Genomic DNA, 14,290 nt, shown 5'->3' with positions numbered 1-14,290 from the left:
GGGAGCAGGGGGCCGTGGGTGGGTGGGAAGGGCACGGGGGTTAGCCAACAGAGGGTAGAGTGGGGATCACGCTCCCCCAAGCAGAGCAGTGGACACCGTCCCCGGAGAGGGAGCAACTGGGGGTGTAGACAGGCCCGCCAGGAGCCGGGACATGAGACCTGGGGTACGGAGCAGGCCGTGCGGGGAAGGGAGCGCGGAAGGGCAGCCCACCTGGGCCTCGGATGCCCGTGGGGTCCTCAGTGTGGGCACAAGCCCACGAATAGGACAGAGAGCAGGAAGTCTTCCTCAGTGCAAGATAGAAAACATTTATTGATACACATTTACTGTCTTTCATAAAACCTCCGATGACCAAGCTGGGCCCCCGTGCCTGCAGGTGGGCTGGGGTGGCCAGGGAGAGCCAGTGCCCGCTCTCAGACGGCCCCCCGGAGCCCCGTGATGGCCTGGACGGCCCCCTAGAGCCCCGTGGGCCAGGCAGACGGCGGCTCGGATGCACCAGCCGGCGCGGAGTCAGAAAAGACAGCGAGTCACTCAAGCCGGCCGCGGCTCCTTTCTGCGTCCAGCTACTTGGCAGGACAGAAGCCCCGCCATTTGGGCCGTCCAAGGGCTCCCCAGAGGCGGGAACGTCATCTGCAGAAAGATGGGACCCCGAGGTGCTTAAGGGGCAGCTCTCCCCCACAGGGCCCTTTCGTGGCCGTCTGCTCACAGGGTCACCTTAAGAGGACGAACGGAGCCAGGAGGTGTCTTCACGGCAGGAGGAAGCTGCTGGCCCGACAGGCGATGGTGCGGGCTGAGTCCTTCTCGGGGAGGGCTGCCTCACCAAGGGGCAGAAGGTGGACAGGGCTGGGTGACGCCCTCCTCTCCCTTCCTGACCACCCTGGGGCCAGAAGGAGCCCCACACCCAGCCCGCGGCCTGGGGGCGACTTCTGTACCGCGGCTCGAAGGAGGGGGTGGCCGGGGGAGCCTGGCAGGGTCACAGGGGGCTGTCTGTCTCGCTCCCCCCTCCCCAGGGGAACCTGTGCCCTGGGAGAAGGCGGCTCGCAGGCAGAAGCAGCTTTCTCTCCCTGCGCTTGGGCCCCAGGGCTGCTGCCAGCTCCTGTCCCTCTGTCAAGGGTCTCTGGAGGCCACGTGAGCCCGGCCTCGCCTGCAGGCGCCCGGCCTCTCAGGAGGCATTCCCTGAGGGACACTGCATCTCCAGGGTGACCGTGTTGGGCGTGCCGCCTCCCGCCTCCCCCGGCTCGGCCCCGTCCCGCAGGGCCCGCTGGAAGACCACCCTGAGAGGCTCCCACAGGCGCTGCGACTTGTCCCTGCCGGCCAGGAAGTAGACCACGGGCTTGGCGCAGCTGTTGATGCAGAGGCACAGGTCGGTGACGTACTCGGGGAAGGGCGCCGGGATCCGGAAGACCCAGAAGAGGAACCAGTCGATGCCCAGGTAGATGGAGGACACGAGGAACACCGAGACCACGGCCAGGATGACGTGGTTGAGCTTGGCCGAGCGCTGGCGCCGCCGGGCCCGGCACTCTACGTGCAGGATGAGCGCTAGGCAGGGCAGCACCATGAGCGGGCAGAAGACCAGGAAAAGCAGGATGCCCAGGAAGGCGTCCATGTGCCTGCAGCCCGCCCCGGACGCCTGGCGGCCCAGGAACACGCAGAAGTAGTTGTGGACGCAGGTGACCAGCAGCGACAGGGCCCAGAGCAGGGAGCACGCCACGGCCGACAGGCGCTTGGGCCGACGGCGCCAGTACCAGGCGGGAAAGATGACCGACAGGCAGCGCTCCGAGCTGATGGCTGGCAGGAGGCTCACGCTGGTGAGGACCATGCAGAGCCCCACGATCCGGGACACGGCGCGGACGTAGTCGGCAAAGGGGCCCAGGAAGCCCCCCGTGTTCAGAATGGAGAACACGGCCTTACTAAAGAGGTAGCCGACGTCCGCGCTGGCCAGGTGCAGAAAGTAGATGGAGAAGGGGCTCCTCTTGATGGAGAAGCCGAAAAACCAGAGGACCAGCCCGTTGCCCACCAGGCCGCACAGACAGAGGAGCAGAAAGATGTAATTCATGACGGCCGGCGGCGGCAGCATGGTGATCTGCTCGATGGTCAGGAAACCGCGGCTGTACAGCTCGGGGGCCTCGCTCACGCCGGGACACATCTGCGCAGGTACGGAGGGGCAGACGCAGTGAGGGGGCTGGTCTCCACCCCCACACCCGCGCCTGCTTCCAGGTGGGCTAGGCTGCACCCCCAGGGCTTCCCGCTGGCTCGGAATCTGCCTTTAATGCAGGAGACCCAGGTTCGATCTCTGGGTGGGGAAGGTTTCCTAGAGAAGGAAATGGCAACCCACTCCAGTATTCTTGCCTGGGAAATCCCATGGTCAGAAGTGGTGGCGGGCTGTAGTTCATGGGGTAGCAAAGAGTCAGACAGGAGTGAGGGACTAAGCATGCATGCAAGCTCCACCCCCAAACCCGTGCCTGCCTCTAGCTGAGCTAGGCTCCATCCCAAAACCCACATCTGCTTCCAGGTCTATTGGTCCTGATGACAGACTTGGCTTTGGAGCAATGAATTGGCTCCAACTGGAGAACAAGACACCCCTGATCTACCACTCTGTGCCCGAGTCTGGAGCTGGCAGCCTACCAGAGTGATGGTGAAAACAGTGAAAATGATCAGTCCCTCATCAAGGGACCTGACATCCCACTGCCCAGAAAATGTCCATATGGTGCAAGAAAACTGAGGAGCCTTTCTACACAGAAGAAAACTAAAGGGGCATGACCAATCATGGCAGGGCTGTAAGCCTGGATTGTACTGTGGGTCTAGCCATCGCTGTGGAGGCTGTTACGGGAATGACTGGGGAAGTGGGAATGCAAACTATGTCTAGATAGCGGTATTGGACCCATGTTGCGCTTTCTGAACAGCAGTGCGCTGAAGATGCACTGTAGCTGCTTGGGGGGGTCCTTGATCTTAAGAAGATACAGGCTGTTTGGGGGCAAAGGGCATTGGAGTCTGTAACTTACTTTCTTTTTAAAAACTTTTAAAATATTTATTTGGCTGTGCTGAGTCTTAGTTGTGGCGCATAGGATCTCCACTCTTCCTTGTGGCAAACGAAGTCTTTAATTGTGACATATGATCTCTTAAATGCGGCATGTGGGATCTAGTTACCTGACCAGGGATCGAACCTGGGCCCCCTGCATTGAGAGCTTGGAGTCTTAGCCACTGGATCACCAGGGGAGTCCCTGTAACTTACTTGCAAATAGCTTTAGGAAAGAAAGTATCTTCAGTGCACTTTTAAAACAGAAAGAGACTCACAGACTTCCAGTACGAACTAGTGGTTGCTGGGAGAGAAGGGATAGTTAGGGAATTTGGCATGGACATGTACACACTGCTACATTTAAAATGTATAACCAACAATATAGCACATGGAACTCTGCTCAATGTTATGTAGCAGCCTGGATGAGAGGGGAGTTCGGGGGAGAATAGATACTTGTATGTGTATATGTATATGTAAGGCTGACTCCTTTCCGCTGCTCACCTGAAACTATCACATTAGTTTGTGGCTATACCCCCATACAAAATAAAAAGTTTTAAAAAAAGATACTAGATAGAAAGTACAAGTGACAACAGGCTAACAAGAGTCGATTAAGGTTTAGGCAAATTTACAAAACTTGCAATGCTTCATACTAAAACATGAAAACATTTATTTAGAAGAGCAAAAATCACTTGCAAGTTACCAAAACAAAAGTGAACCGTGACCCACAGTGGGATCAGAGAGACCTGGGGAATCAGGGTGGTCCCCTGCTGGGTCTGGGTGACCCTTTGGCTTTCTGGATCATGAGGGAACTGGGCCTGGCCAGGGGGTCCCTGGAGGGGGAGACGCTGGAGGCAGCAGCTATTTATAGAGCTGTGGGGGAGCGCTTCTGTGGTTTGACACTTGGTCTGGCTGTGTGAGTCCATCTGGCTAAATGTCAGTCTTGGCTGCAGGGTCTGGGCTGGTGGAGAAATGCATGAAGGTGGGCCAGGTGCAAGAAACCAGCGAGTGGGGGGACAATGGCAAACTGGAGGGCACCTCTCCTGAGCAAGTGGGCAGCCGCTCTGCTCCAGCCGGGGGCTCCAGTGGGGACTGGCAGACTATGACGGATCATCTTTCCCCCACTCCCCAGAGAAGGCAGAACTCGAGACTGTAAGCTCTGTATGTGCGTGCTCACTCAGTCATGTTCGACTGTTTGTAACCCCATGGACTCCAGCCTCCCAGGCTCCTCTGTCCATGGAATTCTCCAGGCAAGAATACTGGAGTGGATTGCCATTTCCTTCTCCAGGGGATCTTCCCAACCCAGGGATCCAACCCGCATCTGTTGTGTCTTCTACATCAGCAGGTGGATTCTTTACCACTGAGCCATCTAGGAAGCCCTAACGTAAACTATCCCGATCTTTAAACATTCACATCTAAAAAAAACACTGTTTGGGCCAAGCACAACACGTCTTTAGAAGCTGATTCTGTTCTCAGGCTATCGATTTTGACCTCTCGTCCCAAGTGGCCGAGGCTGCCCAGAACACTGTCACTCCCCTGCCACACCCCGGCAGACATCACTCATCCTTCCCAGTGCTCTTTCCCACAGAGCCTGAACCTCACCTCCCTTTAAACGCCTGCAGGGTATCAGTTCCCACTGCTCATGACTCTCCCTCCAAAACAAAAGCAAAACAAACAAACACACAAACAAAACCCAGAAGGTTGTCAGATCAAGCCCACTCTGCTGCTTTCCAGATGGCCCCCAGCTCTGGCAGAAAGCTGGGTCCTGAAAGATGGTTTTCTGGGCCTGACACTCCATAACAAAGGGAGAGCACTTTTGGCCTGGCTCTGGTCAAGGGGCATCTGCAAGCAGGGACTGGAGGGTGTTGGTAAACTTTGGGTTGACCCCGTGAGCTCAGGGCATTGGGTGCTAGCCACTGCCCAGCATTCTCTAAATACATTTACTGATGACTCCACATCTGTCTGTCTGTCAGCTCTCAAACCCTTCGTGCTGTGTGTGTGTGTGTGTGTGGTCGTGTCTGACTCTTGCGACCCCAGGGACTGCAGCCCGTCATGTCTCCTCTGTCTATGAGGTTTTCCAGGCAAGAATACTGGAGTGGGTTGCCATTTCCTCCTCCAAGGGATCTTCCTGACCCAGGGATCGAACCTGCATCTCTTGTATTGGCCGGCAGATTCTTCACCACTGTACCACATGGGAAGCCCATCAAACGCCTTAGCTTGCTCTAATCTCAGTCTTTCCTGTTGGTGGTTCTGGCTACTCCAGGCCACAGAGTGGCCTCCTAAGAACCTCCTCTTAGCTGGGGAAGAGAGGCGTAATCTACAAGACCACTGACTGAAGCAGTCGGTGGAGGACCAGCTCTGCGCCCAAGGGAACAGGGCAGCAGGGGCTGCAGCTGACAGACCAGATCACTCAGAGCCTCTCGCAGGCTGGAAAAAATCTGCAATCCTCTCCGCAGGGTCAGAGCGGGAGGGCCGGTGAGTCACTGGGCGTGAGCTGCCATCCCGGCCACATACCACCTTGTAAAATGCCTGCCTGGAGCCTGGTCCCCTCCCTGGGCTCTGCCTCTTCTCTGGGGGTTTCTGGAGACTCTGGAGCTGGTCCCATCTCTGCTTCCCGTGGCGGCCACCCCACAGCGGTCACCATCAGAAGCAGGACGGGGCTGCAGGCGTGGCGGGGAGGTGCCTGGGGCTATGGCTCAGGTCCTGGGCAGGAGTCCGGGCTCTGCTGGGCCTCTGGACTCACCCCCGTTGAGTCACTACACTGGCGTGAGCCTTCGTTTCCTCAAACGTTGTACCCGCTAAACTCAAGAGGTCCTTCCAACTTGAGAGGGTTTTGCCCAGGATTCAGAAAAGAACTCCAGAGTTTCCAACAGTCTCAGAGAAGTAGGGACCAGAGGGGCAAGGGCAGAAGGGTGGGTCAGCCTGGTGGACTCTCAGAGTCTCAGCTGCAGGATGGCGCCTGCAGGGGGGAGTTAAGCTGTGGCGGCGGGCCCTGGGTGACACTGGTGGGGTGGGCCAGAGCCCCACGGAGCATGTGACCTCAGGGCCCCTTTGGAGCCAGTTTTGCAGGGCCTCCCGGCAGGGCCTAGCCATAAGAAATAGCTGACCGCCCCATCCCTACAGGGAGGAGAGAACGAGACCTCTGGAGGTTGGTAACACAGGACAGGTTTTGAGGGTGTCCAATGATGAAGGCACTGGGGATCCGAGGGACCTGGTAAGCAGTGCCAGGCCACACAGCGCAGAGGGGCCCTGTCTGTCCCGAGCTAGAGGATGGGTTCTGGGTGGCAGAGTGTGTGTGAGCAGGACGTATCGGGGTGGCGTGCCCCTCCCATCACACCCATCCCGCAGGCCCCGGCGGAGGAGCCCCCTCTGTGCGGAGCTGATGGAGGCACTTGCCTTGTTCCAGTTGGTGGGGTGGGCCTCCCAGGAGCAGTTTCCGGCCATCTCCAGGCCTGGCCAGTCCACGTTCCTCAGGGCTCCGCTCACAGCTCACCGGCACTGAGAACGGCACAAAGGGTCACATCAGGGGGGCGGTGTCCTCCACGCCTGGGCAGGCCCCTCCCCAGGCCCGTAGGGCTGTCCCCTTGGAGGACAGGTTCATGAGCCATCCCCTGGTTCCCCAGAGGCAGGGCCCTGTGGGAGGCACGGGGCTTCCTGCTGAGTCCAGAGTGGGTGGCATCCGTGTGCACTGTCCCCTCCTTCCCTGGGGAGGGGGTCCTCATTCACCCTGCTGCTGATACCTTAGTGATACCTCCTGGGGAAGAAGTCCTTCTCCTTCCCAGCTCTGTCTGACATTTCTGGAGCCAGATGGTGTCTGGGGATACGTTTGCACACACTTCTTGGGCACCAGCTTTGTGTCCAGCCAGGGGTGGGACAGGGGTTCCGGGCAGTTAGTTCCAGGAGGGAGCGTGGGAGAGAAAAGATCATTTCTGGCAGGAAGACTTCCTGGAGGAGGAGGCTTTCCCCTGGGCCTTGTGTTTGTATGGCATCACCAACTCGATGGACATGAGTTTGGGTAAAGTCCAGGAGTTTGTGACGGACAGCGAGGCCTGGTGTGCTGCAACTCATGGGGTCGCAAAGAGTCGGACACGACTGAGCGACTGAACTGAACTGAACTGAAGGTGTCTGGTCTTTCCCGTACACGTGCCTGGAAGGCAGGGCAGCATTAGCATTGCTGTCATCACCCACCATCAACCCCGGGTCAGTGAGAGCCTGCTCACGGACACCCGTCCTCCTGTCTGGTCCTGGGTTCCAGCAAGGAGGCAGGTGTAGTCACGCCCCTGTGATGAGGACAGGGAGGTGAGGTCACCTCCCTGCGGGGGTTGGGGGGCACACTACGGCTTTGCAGATTTGTGTCTGCAGAGCCTAGACAGGCTGAAGAGGCAGGGAGGCTGGAGAGGCCAGCCCTAAAGTCGCTATGGTGGCCCTAGCTCCAGGCCGGAGGAGGAGCAGCTGGACTCGGCCAGGACTTCAGGTCGGGGTTAGGGGTGGGGGGCGGCTGGGAGAAGCGAGGGGTGGCCTGAGACTTGTCCATCTTGGCCGGGCAGAGCTCATCGGTCGACTTGCCACGAGTTCACTCGAATTGACCGCGATCCCCAACTTGAGCTCAGCCCCAACTTGGCAAGCACCCATCCCTTCCACCGTGCAGGTGGGAAACTGAGGCTGTGAGTGGAGGAGGGGCTTTGCGGGGGGCCCAGCCGGGCGGCGGGGTGCTGGGCCCCTCCTCATCCTCCTGACTCCCCCGGAATTCCAACCCTGCCGCAGCCAGTCGAGGCCGCCTTGCGCCCCTCCGCCCCGGGCCGGGAGGGTGGGCCCGGGCGGGCGCCGGTCATTGGCTGCGCGGAGAGGCGGTTCTTGCGAGCCGCCCGCCCTCTTTAACCACCGGCCTCCCGGAGCCCCCGGCGCGGGGTCGCCTGGAGGGGACACCGGCGGGGCTGGCGCGGACCGCAGCCGCTGGCTGCGCGCGGGGTGGGAGCCCTTTTGCGTGATCCAGCTCGTGAGGCCTGAACAGTGTGGGTCTGCAGATAGCGAAGGAGCGGGGCAGGGAATGGGTCTCAGGCGTGCATATAACTGTGCCCCCCACCCCCGCCCCCGTGGCGGTCTTGACTCTCGTTGGACCCCTGTCCCCGTTGCCATGGACAAATCTCAACCTCCTTCACACGCTGGGACTTGTTGAAACTCTCCGGGTGCCTGCAGCCCTCAAACTGCCCGCCTCAGCCCATCTTCCGGGGAGTAGCTGCCCTTCCACCCTCTTCTTCCTCCACCGACCTTACTCTTCTGCTCATCCTTCCAGACCCAAACCACCCCCAGGCCTGGGCCCCAGGCTCGGGCCCCAGGCTTGATGTCCTGACTTGGAGGGCCTCCACTGTTCCCCTCCCGCCAAGCTAGACGCCCCCCGTCCCCCAGCACACAGATGCCCCCCAGGATTGCTGGCTGGGACCTGCCCACAATGGGGCTGGGCACGCAGTGTTGACTCGAGGGGTGACTGTCACTGTGTGTGTCTGAGCTCTCGCTGCCCTGCCACGGGCCATCGGAAAAGCTATTGCACTCGTATGGAGGGACCTGAGAGCCGAGTTGAACCCCACGTGGGCCGTGGAAGGACATGTGTGTGACATGTATGAGGGATGGATGCGCCTGAGTGCATGTGCTCCTCACACTGGGATCCGGCCTATGACAGGGCTAGCTTGCACTAACGCAGACAAAAGAAAATCTGCCAGCTCAGCTCACCGTGGACCCTCCCCTCAAAGCAGGAGCCCAGGGATGGGCCTCAAGCCACCTGTCTGCCTCCCAGGGTCCCAGGAAGCCCCGCATCTCTCACTTCCACCCACCATGCCCGGGTCTCTGAGCCCGGCCCAGCCGGCTATGCAGGGCTTTGCTCCAGGAGGCCTGGCTTGGAGGGAGCGAGCAGTCTCCAGTTCTGCCGTCTTCCCGGCCCCTTGTCTCCTTGGCTGGGGGGCTGCCGCCTGGGCTGGGTCTGAAACAGCTGGCTGTGGGGTGGGCTTGCGGCTGTCCCTCCCCACCGGACACAGGGGAGACCTTTTGGAATGCCTCAGGAACAGACAGCTTCGCCCAGCGCCAACACCCCACCAGGCACTGCCCGCCTGGGAGAAGGTGGGACGCAGCCGCCCAGCCTCCGTGGCTGAATAGCCTCCTCCGCGGCTTATTCCTCGCTGTCTACCCCAGGGCAGGCCCCGAGCTGCCGGAAGCGCAGTCTGCTTGCGTGACAGCAGTGGGATGCTGCCTGCTGGGTGTTCCCCTTCCTGCCCTTCCAGAAAACTCACTTGGACGGCTGGAGGCTGGCAAGAGTAGGGGAGGCGGGGAGGGGGAGCCCCCACCCTCCGGAGGACAGACCAGGAGCTGGAAGCCCAGGACAGATGGCTTGGGGGTCGGAGTGCCGGGGCCTGCTGCACAAGACGGGGGCTCTCAAGTGGCCCCGTGTCCTCGGGACTCCTGGGGCCTCGGATGCTGACAGCACTGCTCTGGGGGTCTCCGGGGGGGCTCCTGCTTGGAGCCATGTGATTTCCAGGGGCTGCCAGCCTTGAAGGTGCCCACCTCTCTCCCTTTCCCTGCCCAGGCCTTCACCCTGCAGCCCTGGCTGCCGAGATGCCCTCCCCTGGGCCCCGGGTGTGTGGCACTACCTGCAGCTGCGGGCCTGATCCTCGGAGGCCTCCCCTTGGCGGAGGGCTCCTCCCGCGATGCCCACCTCTGGTCCCGAACCACCGGGGCGGGCAGGCCAGCCCGGGGCACTGCCCGGAGGCTCAGGAAAGGCGTGCTCCGAGTGCAGGAGAGCCTCGCCTGCCTGCCTGCCTGCTTGCTGGAGATGGCTTTGGAAGTGTAACCCGCCCCAAACCCAATTCCAGGCCCTGCAGGAGGGGCGGGGTCGGGGAGGAGCAGGAGGGGCCTAGCCGGGATGAGGCTTTGGGAAGGAATGCCCCGCTCCGGACCCCCCCACCCCAACCCCCACTCCCACCCCGAGCCCCACTGGGAACTCAGCTCGCCGCCTGGTGACGTCACGTTGGCCCGAGCACTGCGGCCCGAGTCCAGCTGTGAATCTGCAGCTCCGAGGGGCTGCCCGCGGCACGCGGAGAGGGAGCGCCAGGCTCTCCGCCTGCCCGGTGCCTTCTCTTGGCCCCTCCCTGGGCATCTCTGGGCGTGTGGGCCTGGGGTGGAGGTGGGGGGGGGTGGAGTGAGCCCCCCGGTACCCAGGCACTGATAGCGGAGCAGCCAAGGAGGCAGAGGGCGAGGGCTCCAGGCTGGGGCGGCGCTCGGCCTTCGCAGAGGCCCACCTGTGACTGCACAGCAGGGCCACCCAGGCGGCACCCCACAGCCCCTTCCACCCCGGACGCTGCCCAGGGCCCCCCTGCGGGCTTCTGGAGTCAGGATTCCCTTTCCCCAGCCCTAATAGCAATCAGATGGCGCAAGTGGAAAATCACAGCGCTCGCCTGGGGCCGGACCGAGCAGGGAAACGGGCGGGGCTGCGGTGCCTGGTGAGTGCGCCGCTCGGCGGGAGGATGAGTCCGCCTCCCCCCAGCCGGGCGAGCCCCGCGCGGGGTCCTGGGGCTACGAGCCAAAGCCTGGGGGTGGGGGCGGCAGCGCAGGGGCCAGAGGGGGGTGGCCTTGAGGACGCGGAGGGTGAGGAGCGGCTTTCCCAGGCAGCCACCAGGGAAGGCTCCGCTGCCCTGGACCGACTTTCTCATGGCCCCGCGGAGCCCGGGGGAATTCTGAGCACAGCCTCTGCGGAACACACGGTGCCCAGGCTGGGGGCTGCCTCGGCGGGCCTCGACTCGGCAAGAGAACCCAGACACAGAGCTCTCCTGCACCTGCCCTGGGCCTGCAGCACCTCCGTGCCCAGAGGAGCACGATGTCCCTGCCGCCTGTGAACCTCCGAGGGGGCGCGGATTTTTCCCTACTGGGTCCGGCAGGCCTGGGGTGGGGGGGCCTTTGCTTTTAGGGAGGGGTGGGGTGAGGAGTCGAGGATGCTGCAGTTCCCGGCCACGCCCGAGGAGGAGGGGGAGGAGAGGCTGGGGACCCTCCCCTCCTCTCCCAGGCCGGCCAGCTGGGGCCCAGCTGGGCCGCTTGTTTACACGCGGAGGCCAGGGGGTGGGGGTGGGGGGGCCAATCCCGGCAAGTTCCAAGTGTAATTGCGTTTGGACTCTTAAAAGGAATTGTGTGAAGTGGGCAGCGGCTCTGAAGTCCACCGCCTTATTTGGTATGGAAATCTGTTTCTCTCAAAACTAAGAGAGGTGCTTGTAAATGGGAAAGCCATCCTTTGCCTGGGTGTGCTGCGTCCCACTGCCACCCAGCGTCCTCTAGCCTGGAGGCCCAGCTCCCGCAGGGACTTGGAGGGAACCCCGGCCGCACGTGGGGCTCCCCTGGCTGCCTCCAGTCTTGGGTGGCCCTGGGCCTCCTGGAGTTGCAGTGAGGAGGGAATCAGGGTGCTGGTGACCCCAGAAACATGTGTCATTCATCCCCCTCCCCCTTCAGCGAGGCCCCTCCCCCTTCAGCGAAGCTTAGGGCGACTTGGAGATGACTGGCCCAGTGCTGGGCACCTGGAGACTGAGACACGGTCCCGACACTTCCAACCCTCCTCTTCTGTCCTCACACTCCGAACAAGCCACCACCCTGCCAGCCAATGTTCTCCGCCCCTCCCGGGAGAACAGGACTTAGTTTCAGTGGTCGTGTGCCGTGGGCCTCAGGTGTCACACCTGCCCTAGCCCCCTACAAGAGTGCAGGCAGGACCTCCTCTGCTAGGCCCTCCTGTGGTCCCTCACTGCCAGATGCTCCCTGGATGGGAGATTGGCCCCTCCGGGACCACGGGGAAGGTGCAGAGACCCCAGGCAGGCCCCCACACCCATCAGAGCACCTGCCGGGCACCAGGCACTGTGCTGTGAGCTGATGAGCTGGCAGGAGCTGCCGTCGAGCTGGGAGGCAGACCAGAATCAGAGGACCCAGACCCGTGTAAAACCACCCCTGGACAGAAGGCCCTGGGGCTGGGCATGCCAGCGAAATTAGGATGGCTTCTCGGAGGAGGTGATGATGGAGCCCATGGGGAAAGTTGGGAAGGAGTGATTCAGGTGAGGAGGGGAGGAAGGCATCTCCGGCAGAGGAAACTGCATGAGCAAAAGCCCTGGGGCAGGGATGCGAGCTCCACGAGTGACCGGGGGCTGGGTGAGGCCAGGGGGAGGAAGGGAGGGCAGAGGTGTGGATGAAGCCCCCAGGCCAGGCCGCTCTGAATGGCCCTTCCTGGCCCAGGATCTCACCCTCTGTGTCCTGTTCTCACCTTTCTGCTGCCCGTTGTCCCATCTGCTCAGGGGACAAAGGCAGTGACGATGATGACAGTTACAGCTGGTCCTCTGAGCCAGGTGGAATGACTTCATCCTCACAGCACGCCCTTTCGACGTGCTCGGGCAACACACATTTACTGAGCACCTACTATGTGCCTGGACTGTTCTAAAACCTGGGAATCCACTGAGGAAGGAACAGATAAAGACCCCTGTGTACAAGGGGCCCAGATTCCGGAAATGAGGAAACTCAGACCCAGGGAGCATCTCTGTGTAGCTCCTGGAGGCCCCCCCCGCCCCGCCACCGCCCCATCCAATGGCAGAACTCGAGCTGGGGCGCTGGGAGCTCTCTGTATCTACAGCTCCAGCACTGGGCACGGAGGTGTCCAGGTGGGAGGGGAGCTCCAGAGGCCCACGTTCCGGTCCTGTCCTGCCTCTGATGAGCCAAGAGAAACTGAGCCTCTTTCCCAGTGGTATCGCAGAGGAAGGTGGTGGGGTTTGAGACACCCTGTCCCCACCTTCTGCTCCAGCTCTGATAGGTTGGCGCTTCTCTTTTCTCAACAGGTCTTTTGAGATACACCTCACATACCAAACGATGTTGTTCAGTCGCTCAGTCGTGTCTGGCTCTTTGTGACCCCATGGACTGCAGCACGCCAGGCTCCTCAGTCCTCCACTATTTCCCAGGGTTTGCTCAAATTCATGTTCATTGAGTCGGCGAGGCCATCCAACTATCTCATCTTCTCCTGTCCTCTTCTCCTTTTGCCCTCAATCTTTCCCAGCATCAGGGTCTTTTCCAATGAGTCAGCTCTTGGCATCAGGTGGCCCAAGTATTGGAGCTTCAGCTTCAGCATCAGTCCTTCCAATGAATATTCAGGGTTGATTTCCTTTAGGATTGACTGGGTTGATCTCCTTGCAGGCCAAGGGACTTTCCAGAGTCTTCTCCAACACCACAATTTGAAAGCATAATTCTTCGTCAGTCGGCCTTCCTTATGGTCCACCTCTTACATCCATACGTGACTACTGGAAAAACCAAAGCTTTGACTATATGGACCTTTGTTGAACAAGTGATGTCTCTGCTTTTTAATATGCTGTCTAGGTTTGTCATAACTTTCCTTCCAGGGAGCAAGCATCTTTTAACTTTATGGCTGCAGTCACCAGACAATTCACATCTTTAAAGTCTATGATTCAGTGGTTTCACTGGATTCACAGAGTTGTGAACCTTGACCGCAGTCTAATTACAGAACATTGTTGTCAATGTTCAGAAGAACAGAAGAACCTCATACTCGTTAGCAATCTTTCCAGCCACCCACACCCCAGGCCCTGGTCACCACTCATCTAATCTCTGTAAATTTACCCATTCTGGACATGTTGTAGAAATAGAATCACACAGGTCTTTTGTGTCTCGATTCTTTCATGAAGTGTAAAGTTCTCAAGGTTTTTACATGTTGTGGATTCACGTATCAGTGTTACATTCCTCTTGGTGGTGACAGGCTGGCTTTTCAGGGTCCAGGCCCCCCCTTCTCTTGACTAAGCTCCTCTAGGAGATGAGGCAAATGTGTGCATGGTCTGGGTTTCCCGGGTTAGTTCCTGAGGCCCTTTGGTTTCAACCCTTGAGACTGAAAAAGTCTCTCCAAGGTCTAGCTGGTTTTCCTAATAGGAAGAGAGAGGAGGACACTTCCTCCCTCCTCTCACCCCTTCTCCAGCTGGAGCATCTGAGATGGAAAGTGCATGTGGGGAATCTCTGTAGAAACCTGCATTCTCCTGTGTCCTACATGTGGAAGACTAATCATTTGTTCATTCATGCATTCATCATCCTATCTGTTCATCCATCCATCATCCATCAACCACCCATCCATCATCCATCTTGCATCCACCCATCACTCATTCATCCATCACCCATCCATCCATCATCCATTTATCCATACATGCATCCACCATCCATCCATCCATTATCCATCCACCCATCCATGCATACATGCATACATCATCTATCCATCCA

The 14,290-nt window shown here is 59.9% G+C and overlaps 1 protein-coding gene across 2 annotated transcripts; it reads right to left on the bottom strand.

Moving 5' to 3' along the window:
• Positions 1-285: 285 nt before the first annotated feature.
• MRGPRF (MAS related GPR family member F) lies at positions 286-9,951 on the bottom strand. 2 transcript variants are annotated; one of them, XM_043924447.1, is made up of 4 exons: positions 9,649-9,951; positions 6,751-6,860; positions 6,407-6,508; positions 286-2,143 (listed from the first exon to the last, which is right to left on the bottom strand). In XM_043924447.1, exons 3-4 carry the CDS (start codon positions 6,452-6,454, stop codon positions 1,160-1,162), a joined length of 1,032 nt encoding a protein of 343 aa, XP_043780382.1. In that variant the 5' UTR covers positions 6,455-6,508; positions 6,751-6,860; positions 9,649-9,951; the 3' UTR covers positions 286-1,159. The 2 variants fall into 2 exon arrangements, with proteins under 2 accessions (XP_043780382.1, XP_043780375.1); XM_043924440.1 differs by lacking the exon at positions 6,751-6,860 and having other exon boundaries at positions 9,649-9,948.
• Between the last annotated feature and the right edge of the window lie 4,339 nt (positions 9,952-14,290).

Source organism: Cervus elaphus, chromosome 2, assembly GCF_910594005.1.
Source record: "Cervus elaphus chromosome 2, mCerEla1.1, whole genome shotgun sequence".
Lineage (NCBI taxonomy): Eukaryota > Metazoa > Chordata > Mammalia > Artiodactyla > Cervidae > Cervus > Cervus elaphus.
This window is presented reverse-complemented; position numbering and strand designations above follow the sequence as displayed.

What these genes read in the sequence shown, in the direction of transcription:
- MRGPRF (XM_043924447.1), bottom strand. Translation starts at nt 6,454, where the DNA reads ATGGCCGGAAACTGCTCCTGGGAGGCCCACCCCACCAACTGGAACAAG. An exon ending in ACCCCACCAACTGGAACAAG is followed by an intron (nt 2,144 to 6,406) that starts GCAAGTGCCTCC and finishes GTACCTGCGCAG; the next exon opens with ATGTGTCCCGGCGTGAGCGA.